This window comes from Oryx dammah, unplaced genomic scaffold, assembly GCF_014754425.2.
Source record: "Oryx dammah isolate SB20612 unplaced genomic scaffold, SCBI_Odam_1.1 HiC_scaffold_23, whole genome shotgun sequence".
NCBI classification, from domain to species: domain Eukaryota; kingdom Metazoa; phylum Chordata; class Mammalia; order Artiodactyla; family Bovidae; genus Oryx; species Oryx dammah.
Window position 1 is genome coordinate 82,982,651 of NW_024070207.1, and position 16,715 is coordinate 82,999,365.

General features: G+C 40.8%; 1 protein-coding gene across 3 annotated transcripts in view; it reads right to left on the reverse strand.

The window, feature by feature from the left end:
• PHF8 (PHD finger protein 8) overlaps positions 1–16,715 on the reverse strand; it is a 109,087-nt gene that overhangs the window by 60,602 nt on the left and 31,770 nt on the right. For all 3 annotated transcript variants that reach the window (XM_040266044.1, XM_040266046.1, XM_040266045.1), the window contains exons 3-8: positions 8,297–8,382; positions 7,805–7,913; positions 5,272–5,432; positions 3,765–3,906; positions 2,853–3,039; positions 218–380 (exon numbers count right to left, since the gene is read on the reverse strand). In XM_040266044.1, the coding sequence (XP_040121978.1) occupies positions 218–380; positions 2,853–3,039; positions 3,765–3,906; positions 5,272–5,432; positions 7,805–7,913; positions 8,297–8,382 (848 nt within the window). The remainder of the gene's footprint in view (positions 1–217; positions 381–2,852; positions 3,040–3,764; positions 3,907–5,271; positions 5,433–7,804; positions 7,914–8,296; positions 8,383–16,715) is intronic.

A 16,715-nucleotide genomic window follows, 5' to 3' on the forward strand; every position in this document is an offset into this window, starting at 1 on the left:
ATCAACTTCCTTCTGGACCTCCCCAAACAACCACACTGGTCACCACTTTGGTTACCACTTGAATTTTCCTGACGTGCAATTCTGAGTCTTTAACTGATATGAGAGGGGTATCTCACATTCAGGTCAAAACATTAGGGGAAGGGGTTGGTTCTGGTGCCGCAAGTTCCCTTCTTCTTCCCACCTTCCTCAAACCCTCCCAGAGGGGCCCAGGGAAGACCTGTAGGAATGAAAAGTGTCTGTCCTTGCTTCACAGAACACTTGTAGCACTTGTCCACCTGGTCCCCAAAGAACATCTCATTCTGGTTAGAGGAGCTGCTCCAGCACTCAAAGAGAGTCAGGTTGGCATTTGTTGGACGGATCAGGTAGAAGATCTTCTCACCCTGAAACAAAGATGGAAGGGCCAAAGACATCAAGGGTTTCCAGAAAAGACTTCCAGGATTCTCCAAAAGAATATTCTCTCAGGTTCCAGGACCATGAAGTATGCTAGAATTCTTTCTGTCCAAGGATCATTTATATACAAATATGGAAAACTTCAAAAGTTCCTTTTCACTTTGTACTTTTAAGCTTCTATAAGACTAACAAAAACAATCTGGAAAGGACATTTCAAACAAAATTGTCAACTTAAGTCAAATGTACACCAAAGGTTCCTGCAATACCAAATGAAAAATGTCCTCTACAGATGAGCAGATCAATACTACCAGCCCCAGGAGAATTTAAGGCCACATTACTAATGAGAAGAAAATTGAATTTGCCTTTAAATGCCATTTGCAGAGAGTGTTTCTTCTCACACCTGTAATCACAGCTAATAAAAGTTTAAAAGTTCAGTAATCGCCCAAGGACTTCTGGAAGATTATATGTTGGGTGATTATCTGTTGGAAGAACATTTTATTTCTTAATTATGCTTTGTCTGGATAATCACCACATAGGTAATTTAGCAGAAAAGAAAGAAAAACCCACTAGCACAAAAATCTCCCCAACCCATAGCTTGATTAGTTTAACCAATATTTCATGACAATACATTTCAGTGTAGAAAAGCAACACTAGAAAATATCTGCTGTACAACTGGAGAAATTTGAATCAGATCAGATTAGATAATAGTACTATATCAATATTAATTTTGATTCCGGTAACTATATTGTGATGATATAAGAGAATACCTTTGTTTTTAAGAAATACACACTGAATTATTACAAGATAAAGGGATATCATCTCTGAAAATACTTTTGAGTATTTCAGAAAAAATATATATATAAGATTATTTTATTATGTTTGCTTCAGAGAAACAGAATATAATAAAATAGTAACAAGGGAATTTGAGTGAAGGGCACACAGGAAATCTTCCTATTAGCAATTTTTCTGTAAAAACGAAACTATTTAAAAATTAAAATGTTAATGGGGGAAGAGATAGGGAGTTTGGGATCTCCTGCTATATTTAAAATGGATAACCAACAAAGTCCTAGTGTATAGCACAGGGAATTCTGCTCAATGTTACATGGCAGCCTCAATCGGAGGGGAGTTTGGGGGAGAATGGATACATGTATATGTATGGCTGAGTCCATTTGCTATCCACCTGAAACTATCACAACATTGTTAATGGGCTATACTCCAAAATAAAAAGTCAAAAAATAAAATAAACAGTTAAATATAACATTTGTGTAACAGCACTTTCATTTACACACTCCAATTTCTTCATGAAACAACTAGTTCAGGATTTGTGATCATTTGGACAAGAGCTATATCCAAGTTTCTGCTCTTTTCTTGGCATTTCTGATAAGAAAACTAAATAGCATGAACAGTGGTAGAAAACAAAAGTTATTTAAGAAATTTGTTTCAGTTCAGTTCAGTCGCTCAGTCGTGTCCGACTCTTTGCGACCTCATGAATCTCAGCACGCCAGGCCACCCTGTCCATCACCAACTCCCGGAGTTCACTCAGATTCACCTACTGACAATCAATATGCTAATTATAAAACTGTAACAACCATGAAAAGGGAAACTATAGGAAGGCTGACATTTAAAAAAAAATCTCAGACTTCCCTGATGGTCCAGTGGTTAAGAATCTGTCTATCTACCAATGCAGGGGACACAGGTTTGATCCCTGATGCGGGAAGATTCCATGTCTTGGGGCAGCTAAGCCTATGTGCCACAACTACAGAACTGCATTCTAGAGCCTGCGAGCCACAACTACTGAGCCTGTATGACACAACCACTGAAGCCCATGTGCCCTACAGCCCATGTTCTGCAACAAGAGAAGCCAGTGCAATGAGAAGCCCATGCACCACAACTAGAGAGTAGCCCCCACTTGCTGCAACTAGAGAAAGCCTATGTGCAACAATGAAGACCCAGTGCAGCCAAAAAGAAATAAATAAAACTTTTTAAAAAACCAAACACCTCATACATGCTCTATCTTCAGTGGTGGCAGTCATGCAACTACTTATACAATTGTCAAAACTCATCAAACTATAAACTTAAAATCGATGAATGTCATAATACAAAAATTATAATTCAATAAACTTGGGAGGAGGCGGAGTGTCTCATGTTACCAGAAATTTCTGCAATAAATATGGACATTTCCATACCTAAAGGTAGGAGTACAGATTGGTTCAATTAACAGAGAAAACCTTAGACATCTGTTGTTATTTTTTAAAAAGTTAATCATCAAAACTATGAAGCAGAGACAACTTATACTGCATATCCACTCAATACCCAACCTTGATAAGAGTAGTTAAGTGTAAATGTTACCCAAATAGAATCTGGGATGCAGGTAGGCCTTAGCAACCTGTTTTATGCTACCACTTGAAACAAACAGGGAGGCCCAAGGCCTGGCTGTCTTCAGAAACCATACCCATTCTTACCTTGAGCACATGGTACCAGACCGAGGTGCCACCGAAGTCAATGTGAAAGTCTGTATAGCTATCCCGCACGCTCATGAGGCAGTACTTCTGCACATTGGGCCTCTCAAAGATACACTCCTCTGGCCACAAGTTCTCCACCCATGAGAGCTTCCGAACAATCTTGGGTGTCTCCACAAGGTTAGAAAGCCTATCAAGGAAGGGGTGGAGAGCAGATGTCAGCTGATTGGGAACTGAAGGTTGAAGCCAGTATAAAATGCCCCCCATCCTAGTGAGAATCAGGGAAGACAAAGAAGTTCTCTCCACAGAATCCCCAAGAGCACATAGTACACTTATTTTTGTAAGACAAGTCAGCATTCTCTTTCCACTCAGCTATGGAAGTTCCAAGTCCCAGCTCCACAGCCATCCCCAGTCAAAGGTGATCATTTCCTCCACTGAATGCTCAGAATCTCCACACCCAGGCCCACTCACTTGGCATGTGGTGTTTAACAGTATTTTACTGTCCCTATCTCACAGTTTCTTCCTTATGAAGATCAAGTAGAGAAACCTATCAGAGCTCAGTTCCAGGTATAGAAGTGTTTACTTGGGACAGTGGAGCTATCCTGGGAGTTAAACAGTGACCATGCCACAATCTACATACCAGAAAAAAAGGTCTAAGGAAGCTGTCCTGGATCTTAAAAGAGACAAAAATTAATTAAAACAGCCACTGAATAATCTATCCAATGCTAGAAACTGTAAAGGAGAAACATGATTTTGTTGTTATAATGTGAGCAACTACCCTAGAAAGTATAAACCAGCTCCCCATGCCAAAGGAAGAAACCACCCGAAGGAAGGGAGAGGAACACTAATACATACTCAGTATATACAAGTCCTAGGTACTCTGTGATGCTTTTTACTTACCCCTGCCCCTCTTACCTGGTATCAGAGAATTCCAAACTAATAACATTGAGGACTTTCTCCCTCTTCCCGCTATAATAATATTTCACAAAATCACCAAGCTTCATCTTGCAGTCGGCCTGGCGGGCCACATCAATCACATCAATTTCTTTGTCAGAACCTGGAATAAAGAGATAGGCTCTGTACCAAGTGGCCTCAGGGACCAGGGAACACTCATCCCATAATCAGTTCCTAGAGTGACCTTACACTGAAAACTTCTCTCAATGTATTTATCTAAACATATATGGGAAGTGGGGGATTCCCTGGTGGCTCAGATGGCAGAGAGTCTGCCTGCAATGCAGAAGATCCAGGTTCAATCCCTGGGTCAGAAAGATCCCCTGGAGAAGGAATGGCAACCTACTCTAGTATTCTTGCCTGGAAACTCCCATGGATGGAGGAGCCTGGCAGGCTACAGTCCATGGGGTCGCAAAGAGTCGGACACATATAGGAAGTGGGGGTAGGTATTTCTCACACTCTCCTTAGACCTATGTGCCAGGTCCAGACATGCTAGGGCAACAGAAATGCTTGACACACACTCTCACAGTACAATCCATCTGCCTGGGTCCTGCTTCCTCACTTCTCTTCCTCTCCCCTAAAACTCATGTCCAGAATACAACTAGCATATGAGGGCAAAAGTCAAAAGCTTTCTCATTTCAACAGAGTACAGAGAGGTCATAACAATCTTTGGAATTCCCCAGGTAAAAGATGGGGCTCAGCCTGGAGTTTGTGGTCTATTAGGAGGAAAAGGCAGAGAAGGCAATGGCACCCCACTCCAGTACTCTTGCCCGGAAAATCCCATGGATGGAGGAGCCTGGTAGGCTGCAGTCCATGGGGTCGCTAAGAGTTAGACACGACTGAGCGACTTCACTTTGACTTTTCACTTTCATGCATTGGAGAAGGAAATGGCAACCAACTCCAGTGTTCTTGCCTGGAGAATCCCAGGGATGGGGGAGCCTGGTGGGCTGAAGTCTATGGGGTCACACAGAATCGTACATGACTGAAGTGACTTAGCAGCAGTGGGAGGAAAAGGCAGAGAAGGCAATGGCACCCCACTCCAGTACCCTTGCCTGGAAAATTCCATGGACGGAGGAGCCTGGTAGGCTACAGTCCATGGGGTAGCTAAGAGTTGGACACAACTGAGCAACTTCACTTTCACTTTTCACTCTCATGCATTGGAGAAGGAAATGGCAACCCACTCCAGTGTTCTTGCCTGGAGAATCCCAGGGATGGTGGAGCCTGGTCGGCTGCCATCTATGGGGTCACATAGAGTCGGACATGACTGAAACGACTTAGCAGCAGCAGCAGCAGGAGGAAAAGGAAAAAAGACCAGGATTTTGGTTCTAGCTTTGCCTAAGAATGACTCTGGGCAAGGTACATTACCTCAGATTTCCAAGATGGCTGGAAAAGAAATGAAAACTGGAAGGGAAGGGTCATATGTTTTGATGGGAGTGAACATGCCATAGTTAAGAGGGTCTGTGGTGCTTACCAACATAGTGTTCCACATCCCTCACAGTGAATGATGGTGAGGGCAACGTCATCCCCAATCCATCTTTCTTCAAGACCAGGATGGGCACACTGAAGCTATTCTCTTCCAGGAATTCCACGGTCAGCTGACTTCCAGTGGGCTTCAAAATCACTTCATCTGAACTGTGGGCCACACAAGAGAAAGCATGAACCCTACAAGCTCTGCTACTGAAGGCCTCACTGGATGCTTTCACTCACCAAAGGTGTGGGGTCTTCCTGAGGGGACCTAATGTGGGCTGGCAACTAATGAGTGGCATAAACTTCACATCCCAGCTAAGAAATGACCTATCGAAGGCAAGAAGCCAGGCCACTGGCAGAGGTGGGAAGTTAAAACCAGGATATCCTGTCAATATGATGCTCTTCTCTAGATGACAAAGGAACAAATCAGTCAACCGCCTGCCCCAGAAGAAAAGATGTATCAGACAAGTTTAGCTGATTTACACTAACCCAGAGCAGCACCTTGGGCTTCCCTGGTAGCTCAGCTGGAGAAGGGATAGGCTACCCACTCCAGTATTCTTTGGCTTCCCTGGTGGCTCAGCTAGTAAAGAATCCACCTGCAATGTGGGAGACCTGGGTTTGATCCCTGAGTTAGGAAGATCTCCTGGAGAAGGGAACAGCTACTCCCTCCAATATTCTGGCCTGGAGAATTTCATGGACTGTACAGTCCATGGGGTCGCAAAGAGTCAGACATGACTAAGAGACTTTTACTTTCAGAGAAGTACTACCACATTTAAAAATACTGGAAAATAGAGAAAAGACTGATTTAGAAAACAAAAACAATTTTTACAACTACTCTCTTGACATACATAGTTAACTAGAAAACAGGGGTTTCTGGTTTTCTTAAAATCATGTTGGAGAAAAAGATGGGCTATTTGACAAATTGTGTTGGGATAAACATCTGGAAAAATATTAAGATCAATGTCTGGCTCATTATTTACATAATTCTAGATGGAACAAAGATTAAATTAGAAAAAAATAAAGCCACAGGGTAGAAAAAATTATGGAAAAGACAAGGCCCAGTAGCCATTAAAAATAGTAATAAGTAAATTAAACTACCTAAAATTTAAAATTTTCTGCATGGAAAGCTATTACAAATCAACAAGAAATAGGCAGTAACCCAACAGAAAAACTGTCAAACAATGTAAGCAGATAGTTAACAGAGAAGAAAAATAAAGATGACTTATAAATGCATCATAATATACATGCTTCCTTAATAACTAAAGAAATCCACATGGAAACAGTGAAATCTCACTTTTTATCTTATTAGAAAGGCAAAAAAGTTTGATAATAAATAGTGTTAGCCAGGATAATAGGGAAATAGGCACCCTCACACATTGTTTAGTAGGAGTATGAGATGATGTGGTCACATTAGAAACAACCTAGCAATATCTATAAACATGTTTAAAGCACATACCCTTTGACCTAGCAGTTTTACTTTTAGGTAGTAAATCTACACATACACTCACTCACATATGCAAACACTTAAGTACAAAGACATTAACTGCAGCATTCTTTTCCTAATAGCAAAATACTAGAATCAATTTAAATGTTCATTAAGAGGACTGCTTAAATAAACTATACATTTGCACAATGGAGTACTAAATATCCATGAAAAAGAATGAAGAACATTGGTATATGCTGTTACGGATTGATCTCTAAGATATAGAATTTATATTTTTTAAAAAGCAAGATATAGAACAGTAAGTGTTTCTATTTGTGTTTTTTAATTTTAAAAAAGGGGCAACACAGATATTCATATATGTTTGTATAAACAAAAACTATTTCTGAAAGAATGTACAAGAAATTGGTTGACTTTGGAGACAGGACCTGAGGGGGTAGAGTAAAAACAAAGCTCATTGCCTTTAAATAAAACAAATATTAAGCTGAAGAAACACTTACAATCCTAAATAACACTTCATTTACAGGAGAGCTGAAAATGGTCAAATGAATTAAAAACTAAGCAAAAGACAGTGCTTTCTTCATTAATTTTTCTAACTCATTATTTTTGTTCAAGTAGTTTATTTTCAATAAGCCAATCTGAATTTTTTAAGGAAACAAATATTTTCTTGATTGTAAAAGAAATACATGACTACTCAAAAAAATTTTTTCCAGAGAGTTTCCACTTCTCTACAATGAGAGAATTAAACTTTCTAGTTTTTAAGACTCTTTCTAGTTATAGCATTCCCTAGGTACATGTAAATATCCTCTCCTGACTAAGGCAAAAACTGCCTCTCTATCTACTCATAGTTTCTATAAATAGACCTTAATGTACTCTGTACATTAAATGAAACTCTAACAATGTTTCTCAGAAACTGACTAAAACAGAAGATCTCCCCACAAAGGGAACTCACAGAGCCCTGCAGACATCACCAAATGATGGAGGCACCTAGTTGGACAGCCAGTGGAAAACTGAGAAGAGACTCATCTGAGAAGAGATGGGTCCCAGCTTCCCAGAGCAGTAGTGTTCACTGGCCCTTGGAGTAGGGGGTCCTTACCTGTCAAAGGTCCTACTCCGGAGCTCTCGAATGAATGTAGGGCTTCCCGTCTTCACTGGCTTCCCCTTGTGTGTATCATGGCCTTTTGAAGATACACGGCGTTTTTTCACTAAGCCAGAAAAAGACAAGAGACTGAGTCTAAATGGCTACAAGCTATGGTTCTAAAAGCAAAAGCCTCGGCAGATCCTACTTCTCTTCCAATCTAACAACCTACTGGAGCATCTGGAGTCAAGGAAGCCCTCATGGACTCAGAAAAGCACTTGGTGAGGATAGGTGCTTCCTTTGGGGAATCCCTAAATAAGGGAGGGAGGTGAAACTACATTTCTGCCCTCTCAGTGGAGCAGCTGCTGGCCTGCAGGACCTACATAAGCTTCTCCTATTTCCCAAGGGAGACAAATCTGAAGCACTCAGGCAAAGGCAATTTCCCTTCCAAGCTTCCTTTGCTTTGTCTCTCTGGATTGCCTTCTCTTTAAAACCCCAAGATCTACTTACTAATGGAGGGCCCATGTAAGACCTCACAATTGGGGCAGTGGTAGAGGTCAATGTCAGCAGCCTTCTCCTCTTCGACACCAACGCAACTAGAAAAGAGAAAATCAGCCAATGTTTGTGGAAATTTTATTTTTCATAAGGTCTAGAATTGTGTTGTTCAATACATAATAAAGTAAAATTTTAAATGCAGTTCCTCCATCACTCTAGAAACATTTCAAGTGCTCAATAGCTACATGTGGTTACCATATTGGGCAGATTATCAAACTGTTTTGTCAACGCAAAAAGTTCTATTACACCACAACGGTCTAAAATAATTATGACAGAGCTAAAAATGTAGACAATAAAGCTTCATTAAGATTCAGAATGGTCAAAGCTGGAAGAGACTCTAGAGCAGTGCTGTATGACAGAAATATAATGTGAGTCAAATACGTAATTTTAAATGTTCTAATAGCCCCATTAAAAGGTAAAAAGAAACAAGTGAGATTAATTTTAATAATAATTTAATAATATTTTATTTAACCACTATATCTAAAAGATTATTCCTATATAAAATCAAACATTTAAACTTTATTGCTGCTGCTGCTGCTGCTAAGTTGGGTCAGTTGTGTCCGATTCTGTGTGACACCATAGACGTCAGCCCACCAGGCTCCACTGTCCCTGGGATTCTCCAGGCAAGAATTCTGGAGTGGTTTTCCATTTCCTGTCTCCAGTGCATGAAAGTGGAAAGTGAAAGTGAAGTCGCTCAGTCGTGTCTGACTCTTCTCGACCCATGGACTGCAGCGTACCAGGCTCCTCCGTCCATGGGATTTCCCAGGCAAGAGTACTGGAGTGTGTTGCCATTGCCTTCTTCTAAACTTTATTGAGCAATTTATTAAATGAAGAGGAATGAAAACAATGGTTCCCTCTCAGTGAAGGATTATGGTAACCATTTTTTCTTCCTTATCTGTATTTCCTAATTTTCTACAATAAGCATGCATTATTAATTTCATATTATAATATCTGAGAAAGACATAATTTTGAAAATCTGAGTTTACATGTATGTGAGCTAGTAATCTCACAAAATGTAAACCCTTCCTCACCAAAGAAGTCATCAGCAGCCCTCTAAAAATCTTCTGGCTAATATCTAACTCTTAAAAATCTTTGGTCAGCCACACAGAACAGGAAACATAAAAATAAGGCAGAGCTCCAACCATTTTGGTTCAAGACCATGCTCATGAACTGACTTCCTGGGATCAGGATGCCACCACCTTCCCCATTGCTAACCCTGTATATCTGTTGCAGATCAATAAATTGGGGACATTTTATTTCATAAAAGCATTAGTCCATTACAGATTGGAAATTAAAAAAAAAAAAATACCCTGGTCCTTCACCTCAGAAAGTCTCAGAAGCACTGTGTTAGAACTTGGTCAGGTAGAAGCTGTACATTCTCCCAGACCCTTACAACTCAGGGCTGGGCTGGGGGTGGATGTGCCCCTCACTTTCCAGTGAGACTCTGAAATCATCTCTCCTCTATCCTTGTATAAGATCTCCTACTCTTCTGAGTTTCATATCATTCATCCATACCTCTTCCCACTCTTCTTCACTGTCAGCTACTCATCTCCCAAACATACCTTTTTCATTCACTGAAGAACCTGCTCACAAATTCCTCTTCATCTCAAGTCCTGCCAACCTCTCACATGACACAATCAAGGATATAGAGGCCTAACATCTCAGCCTCTTAGCACATTGACCTTCTCATCTTCAGAGATTCCACTCCAATTTCAGCTGCCAGTTCTCATGGCCATCCCCCCAAACCCTATCAATACTTGCAACTGCTCCACTTCTGGAATACAAAATGCACACATCACTCTCTGACCACAAGGTCATCCATCCAGCTCTCATTCTTTACACCTGTTCTTTGCCCTCAAAATCTCTTGATTCTACTTTTCACCTATTCAACTACTATTGCCTTCACCCTTCTTCCCTATCTAGTTTATAGATTCCATCATTCCTCACTTCAACCATTCTCTTACAGATACCCTCAACTCACTTGCCCCACTGCCTTTACATCACTCCCACATGCAAATCCAAGTCCTGGCTCAATCCACTGAACCACTGGACATGGCTAGAAGAAAAAAATCATTCAATGAATTGGTGCCACAATAAACTGAGTGTCCAAAATATCTAAGCCATAGAATAACCAACACAACACTGAAGGAGAAGAACAATGTTGGAAGACTGATGCTACCTGACTCAAACACTTATTGTAAAGCTACAGTAATCAGGACTTCCCTGGCGATCAAGCAGTAAAGACTCTGTGCTTCCAATGCAAGGGTAGCAGGTTCAATTCTTGATCAGGGAACTGAGATCCCACATGCTGCATGGTGTGGTAAAAATTTTTAAAAGCTACAATAATCAAGACAGTGTGGCACTGATGGAAGAATAATCAGATCAATAGAACAGGACAGAGTGCCCAGAAATAGATCAAAAGAAATAGAGTCAACTGATCTTTGATAAAGGAGCAAAGGTACTACAATGTGGCAAAGACAGTCTTTCAACAAATGGTGCCAGAACAACTGAACATGCAAACAGATGAAACTACACACAGACCTTATACTCATTACAAAAAAGAACTCAAAATGGATCACAGACCGAAATACAAAATGTAAAGCTATAAAACTTCTAGAAGATAACATAGGAGAGAATCTAGATAAATTTAAGTTTGGCAACGACTTTTTAGATTTAATACCAAAGGCACAGTCCATGAAAAATGAGAACTGATAAGCCAGACTTCATTAAAATTAAAACCCTCTCTATGAAAGGTAGATAATAAAAAGATAAGCCAAAGACTGAGAGTAAATATTTGCAAAGGACATATCTAATAAAGGACTGTTATCCAAAATACACAAAGAACTCTTAAAACTCAACAGTAACAAAATGAACAACCCGATTAAAAATGGGCATAAGATCTGAACAAATACCTCACCAAAGAAGATGTACAGATAGCAAATAAGTATATGAAAAGGTGTTACACTTCATCTATCAATAGGACAATACAAATTAAAACAATGAGATATCACTATACACCTATCAGAATAGCCAAAATTCAGAATACTGACAGCACCAAATGTTGGCGAGGAGGTGGAACAACAGGAATTCTCATCCTTTGCAGGTGGGAATGCAAAACACAGCCACTTTAGAATACAATTTGGCAGTTTCTTACAAAACCAACTGCATTCTCTGGCATTTACTCAAAGTAACTGAAAACTATGTCCACACAAAAATCTGCACACAGATGTTTATGGACACTTCATTCATAATTGCCAAAATTTGGATGCAACTAAGATGCCCTTCAGTAGGTGAATGGATAAAATGTGGTACATTCAGACAACTGAATATTATTCAGCACTGAAAAAAAATAAAAAGAGCTATCAGGCCATGAATAGATATGAAAGAAACTGAAAGAACACCATCAGGCTACATATTTTATGATTCCAACTACATGACATTCTGGAAAAGGGAAAGCAATGGGGACAGTAAAAAGATCAGTAGTTGCCAGGGGATGGCAGGAAAAGAGAGATGAATAGGCGGAGCACATAGAATTTTTAGAGCAGTGAAATTATTCTGCTACTAAAACAATATAATGGTGAGTACAAGTCATTATACATTTGCCCAAAACCCACAGAATGTATAATACCAAGAGTAAATCTTGATGTAAACTATGGATTTGGGGTGTAACTCATGTGTCAACATAGGTTCATCTACTTTAACAAACATACCACTCTGGTGGTGGGAGATGTTGCTAATGGGGGAGGCTATGCATGTGCAGGCAGGAGGCAAATGGGTAATCTCTGTACCTTCCACTCAATTTGGCTGTGAACCTAAAACTACTCTAAAAAATAAAGCCTATTTAAAAAACAATCTGGGTAATACTGCCTGATAATTCTCCTGTATTTCCCTGCTCAGTTCTCTTCCCCATTATCCACAGTGGCTATTTCAAATCTCTGACCCGACTACCTTCTTTTCTCGCAACAAATGACCTTGCCTCTGACTTCTTAGATAAAATGAAGTAAACAGAGGGGAACTACCTCAACTTCCCACACCAAATCCACCTCCTTCTACACCCTTCTTTTCCTCCTGTCACAACAAAAGAACTCTTTCCTTCTTTGTAAGAACTCTTTGAAAGAACTCTTTCCTTCTTTCAGCTTTTCTACCTGGGTCACATTTTTACCTTCTCAATAAATTATCTCTTCTTTCCTCTCCCTCTTCACCTTCTCCTTCATAATAGCATTTAAACTAGCTCACTAATCTTTACAGATATAAAAAAGACAACACCCTCCTTCCCTCCTGTCTGCCCTTCTCTGTCACTTCAAAGCTAAATATCTTCTTTGTTTAACCAATGCAGCTTCACAATGACTTTCATTTAAATAAGTATCAATCATACATTTTATGAAACTCAAAAGGTACAGAAGTGTTTTACAGTGAAAAGTCTCCCTTCTGGGACTTCCCTGATGGTCCAGTGGTTAAGACTTTATCTTCCAATGCAGGGGGTGAGGGTTCAATCCCTGGTTGGGGAACTAACACCCCGCTTGTCTTGTGGCAAAAAAAAAAAAAACCCACCATAAAACAGAAACAACATTGTAACAAATTCAATAAAAACGGTAAAAATGGTCCACATCAAAAAAAAATCTTTTTTAAAAAAGTCTCCCTCCTATTCCTAGCCAACTGGTAGTATCCAGAGACCTTCCACAGGGACCAAACCAATAAAAAGAATTTTTTCAGGTTGCTGTGTACACTTTCTCACCCACTGCTGCAGTCTGATTTTAGTCTTTTTGTTGTTCAGTAGCTAAGTCATGTCTGACTCTTTGTGATCCTATGGACTGCAGCATGCCATGCTTCCATGTCCTTCACTATCTCCCGGAGTTTGCTCAAACTCATGTCCATTGATTCAGTGATGCCATCCAACCATCTCATCCTCTGTCGTCCCCTTCTCCTCTTGCCATCAATCTTTCCCAGCATCAGGGTCTTTTCCAACGAGTCAGCTCTTTGCATCAGGTGGCCAATGTACTGGAGCTTCAGCTTCAGCATCAGTGCTTCCGATGAATATTCAGGGTTGATTTCCTTTAGCACTGACTGATTTGATCTCCTTGCTGTCCAAGGGACACTCAAGAGTTTTTCCAGCACCACAGTTCGAAAGCAAAAACAGACCTCACTGATATCTTAACCTTCTTATTGATACATTGCAATAAGTACTTCTCTCTTTTATCTCACTTGACCTAGCAGCATTACCACAGTACTGACCCTGTGCTCTCTTTACTTGACTTCCATAATACCCCATTTGCCTGGGGTCCATTCCTCAAGCTAGTATTTAATGAGCATCTGCCAGGCCCTGGTCTTGGTGCTGGAGAGACAAAGACACAGAACAAGCATACAAAAAATCCCTGCCCTTAAGAAGCTGACATTCCTTTTTTTTTTTTTAATAGACATGAGTTTGAGTAAACTCCAGGAGTTGGTGACGGACAGGGAGGCCTGCTGTGCTGCAGTCCATGGAGTTGCAAACAGTGGGACACCACTGAGCGACTGAACTGAACTGAACTGAAGGTCCAAAAGTGTTATATGGCGAAATAATTTTGCAAATTTTTTGATTTTAGCCCTTAAACCAAAATTCACTAACTTTTTTGACTAGTTTGATAAAATTTTCAGCAGTGGTATGATTAGTACATATTTTTCTTTAGTTTTTTAAAATAAATTTATTCATTTTAATTGGAGGCTAATTACTTTACAATATTGTAGTGGTTCTGTCATACATTGCTATGAATCAGCCACGGGTGTGTACATGTGTTCCCCATCCTGAACCCCTCTCCCACCTCCCTCCCAGTCCCATCCCTCTGGGTCATCCCAATGCACCAGCCCCGAGCACCCTGTCCCAGGCATCAAACCTGGACTGGCAATCCATTTCACATATGATAATATACATGTTTCATTGCCATTCTCCCAAATCATCCCACCCTCACCCTCTCCCACAGAGTTCAAAAGACTGTTCTATACATCTGTGTCTCTTTTGCTGTCTTGCATATAGGGTTATCGTTACTATCTTTCTAAATTTCATATATATGCATTAGTATACTGTATTGATGTTTTTCTTTCTGGCTTACTTCACTCTGTATAATAGGCTCCAGTTTCATCCACCTCATTAGAACTGATTGAAATGTATTCTTTTAGAAGCTGACATTCTAATGGTTGATGCAGACAAGAAACAAAGTAACTCAATATATCAGTGAAATATATTGTGCCTTAGATAGTAAGAGGAGCTAAGTAGAAAAATAAAGCAGAAGGGGAATATGTATGCATGTGTATGCAAGTATACAGACACACATAGTGGGGTGGGGGGGCGGCAAGAGTAATGACAGCGGTGCTGGAATTTTAGGTAGGGCAGCCAGGGAAGGACTCACCAACAAAACAACTTCTGAATTGTTGTTTTGACCGGAAGGAAGTAAAGGAGCAAGCCATATGTATATAAGAGAAGAGCATTCCAATTAGAACAGCAAGTACAAAGGCCCTGCGGCAGGAGTCTGCCCAGATTATTAAGGAAACAGAGAAGAGCAGAGTGCAAGGGGGACAACAGGTTAGAAAGGCTCATGCAATAGGGTCCTGTTGGCCATCATAAAGAACTTTGGCTTTGCCTGAGTGAAGAACTGGGTGAAATCCACCAGAGGATTATGAGCAGGGATGTGATGTGATCTTAATTACATCTCTGGTTGCTCCTTCTGTTTCTCAGTACACTCTTTTTCTCCTGTCCCCTTCTTAAATGTTGACATTTCTTAGGTCCTCTTGCTTGGGCACCATTTTCTCATTTTTTCCTCGTTGGTTTCACTCACTCCCAGGGCTCCATGTGCCCTCTATGTACCTACAACTGCAAGCCAGATCTCTCTGGTGAGTTTCAGACCACTCCCTTGAAATGTCTCCTGGATATTTCTGCTGGATAGCCCACTTACACAGCACTTCAAATTAACATGTCCAAATTCAACTTGTCTCCCTGCCTGTCCCTTAAACCTACTCCCTCTCTAAACTGTCACCATAAGCTTACCAGGTGTTTAAGTCAGAAACTTGGCAGCCACTAATGACGTGCCTCTCATCTTTCTCCCTCCACTATACCCTTAGTAGGTATTCAAGCTCATGACGTTAAGACTTTAAGGCAAGATTGCCTGGGTTTGCATCCTAGCTAGTGCTTGTGCTTAGTGTGATTGCTCAGTTGTGTCCAACTGTTTGCAACCTCATGGACTGTAGCCCACCAGCCTCCTCTGTCCACAGGATTTCCCAGGCAAGAATACTGGGGTAAACTGTCATTTCCTTCTCTAGGGGATCTTCCCAGTGCAGGGACTGAACCCATGTCTCCTGCACTGGCAGTTAGATTCTTTATGGCTGAGCCACCAGGGAAGCCCACATCCTAGCTAGACCTCCACTTAACTAGCTGTGAGATCTTAGGCGAGTTAACCTCTCTATTCCTCAGTTTCCTAGTCGGTAAGATGGGGATAAAAACTGTTTTGTGTATCATAAAGCTTCTCTCAAAAGTAAATGAGTTAATTTATATAGTGTTTAGAACAGTGCCTTGTACAGACCAAGTGCTCTGTATATGATGCTATTATCACCCAAGTTATCACCATGTCCCAATTGGCTATCAATTGCCCTTCTACTAGTGTCCTGTCCACTAGATAGTCCTTCTGTCATCCTCACAGCCCCTGCCCTAATTCATGCCACTATTATCTCTAACTGGGATTATTGTCCTGCCTTCCTAACTGGGCTCCTGGCCTCTACTCTGTCCTCACCCAAATGGCCAGCCACACTACAGCCCAAAGTGATCATTTTTAAATGCAAATTTGATCCTGTCAATGCTTCTCAAACCCACCACATGCTTTCTATCTTTGTTAAGGTAAAGTATAAACTTCTCATGGCCTAAAAGGCCCCACCATTTGCCCTTCACACACAGCATCAGCTATATATAATTTGTGGGGCTAGTGCAAATGAAAATCAGGGCCTCCCTGCTGACAAATGAACAAAGCTTTTCCCTCTCTTCCATGATTTCTCTCTCAAACTTGTCATGGGGCTTTTTATTTGATAATTCCTGTCATGTTCCCTTGGGCATGGGACTATTCAAGGGACAAGCACAGGCCCTCACAGGCACTCAGAGTGCAGGACCCATGTACCTGACCCTGACTCTCCAGGAACTGCACCCAAGCCTGGTGATACAGGCAGCCAGCTGACAATCTGTTCAGGGAGGCAGGGAAGCAGCAAGAAGTAGGACCACAGGTGAGCTAAAGCTCCAGGTCTCCAGGACAAACTACACTCACTATCCCATTGAACGTCACATACAAAACACAAATTCAAAGGTAAAATTATTAAGAATTTCAAGACAACAACCACATAGCATTAAACCTCAAGCATG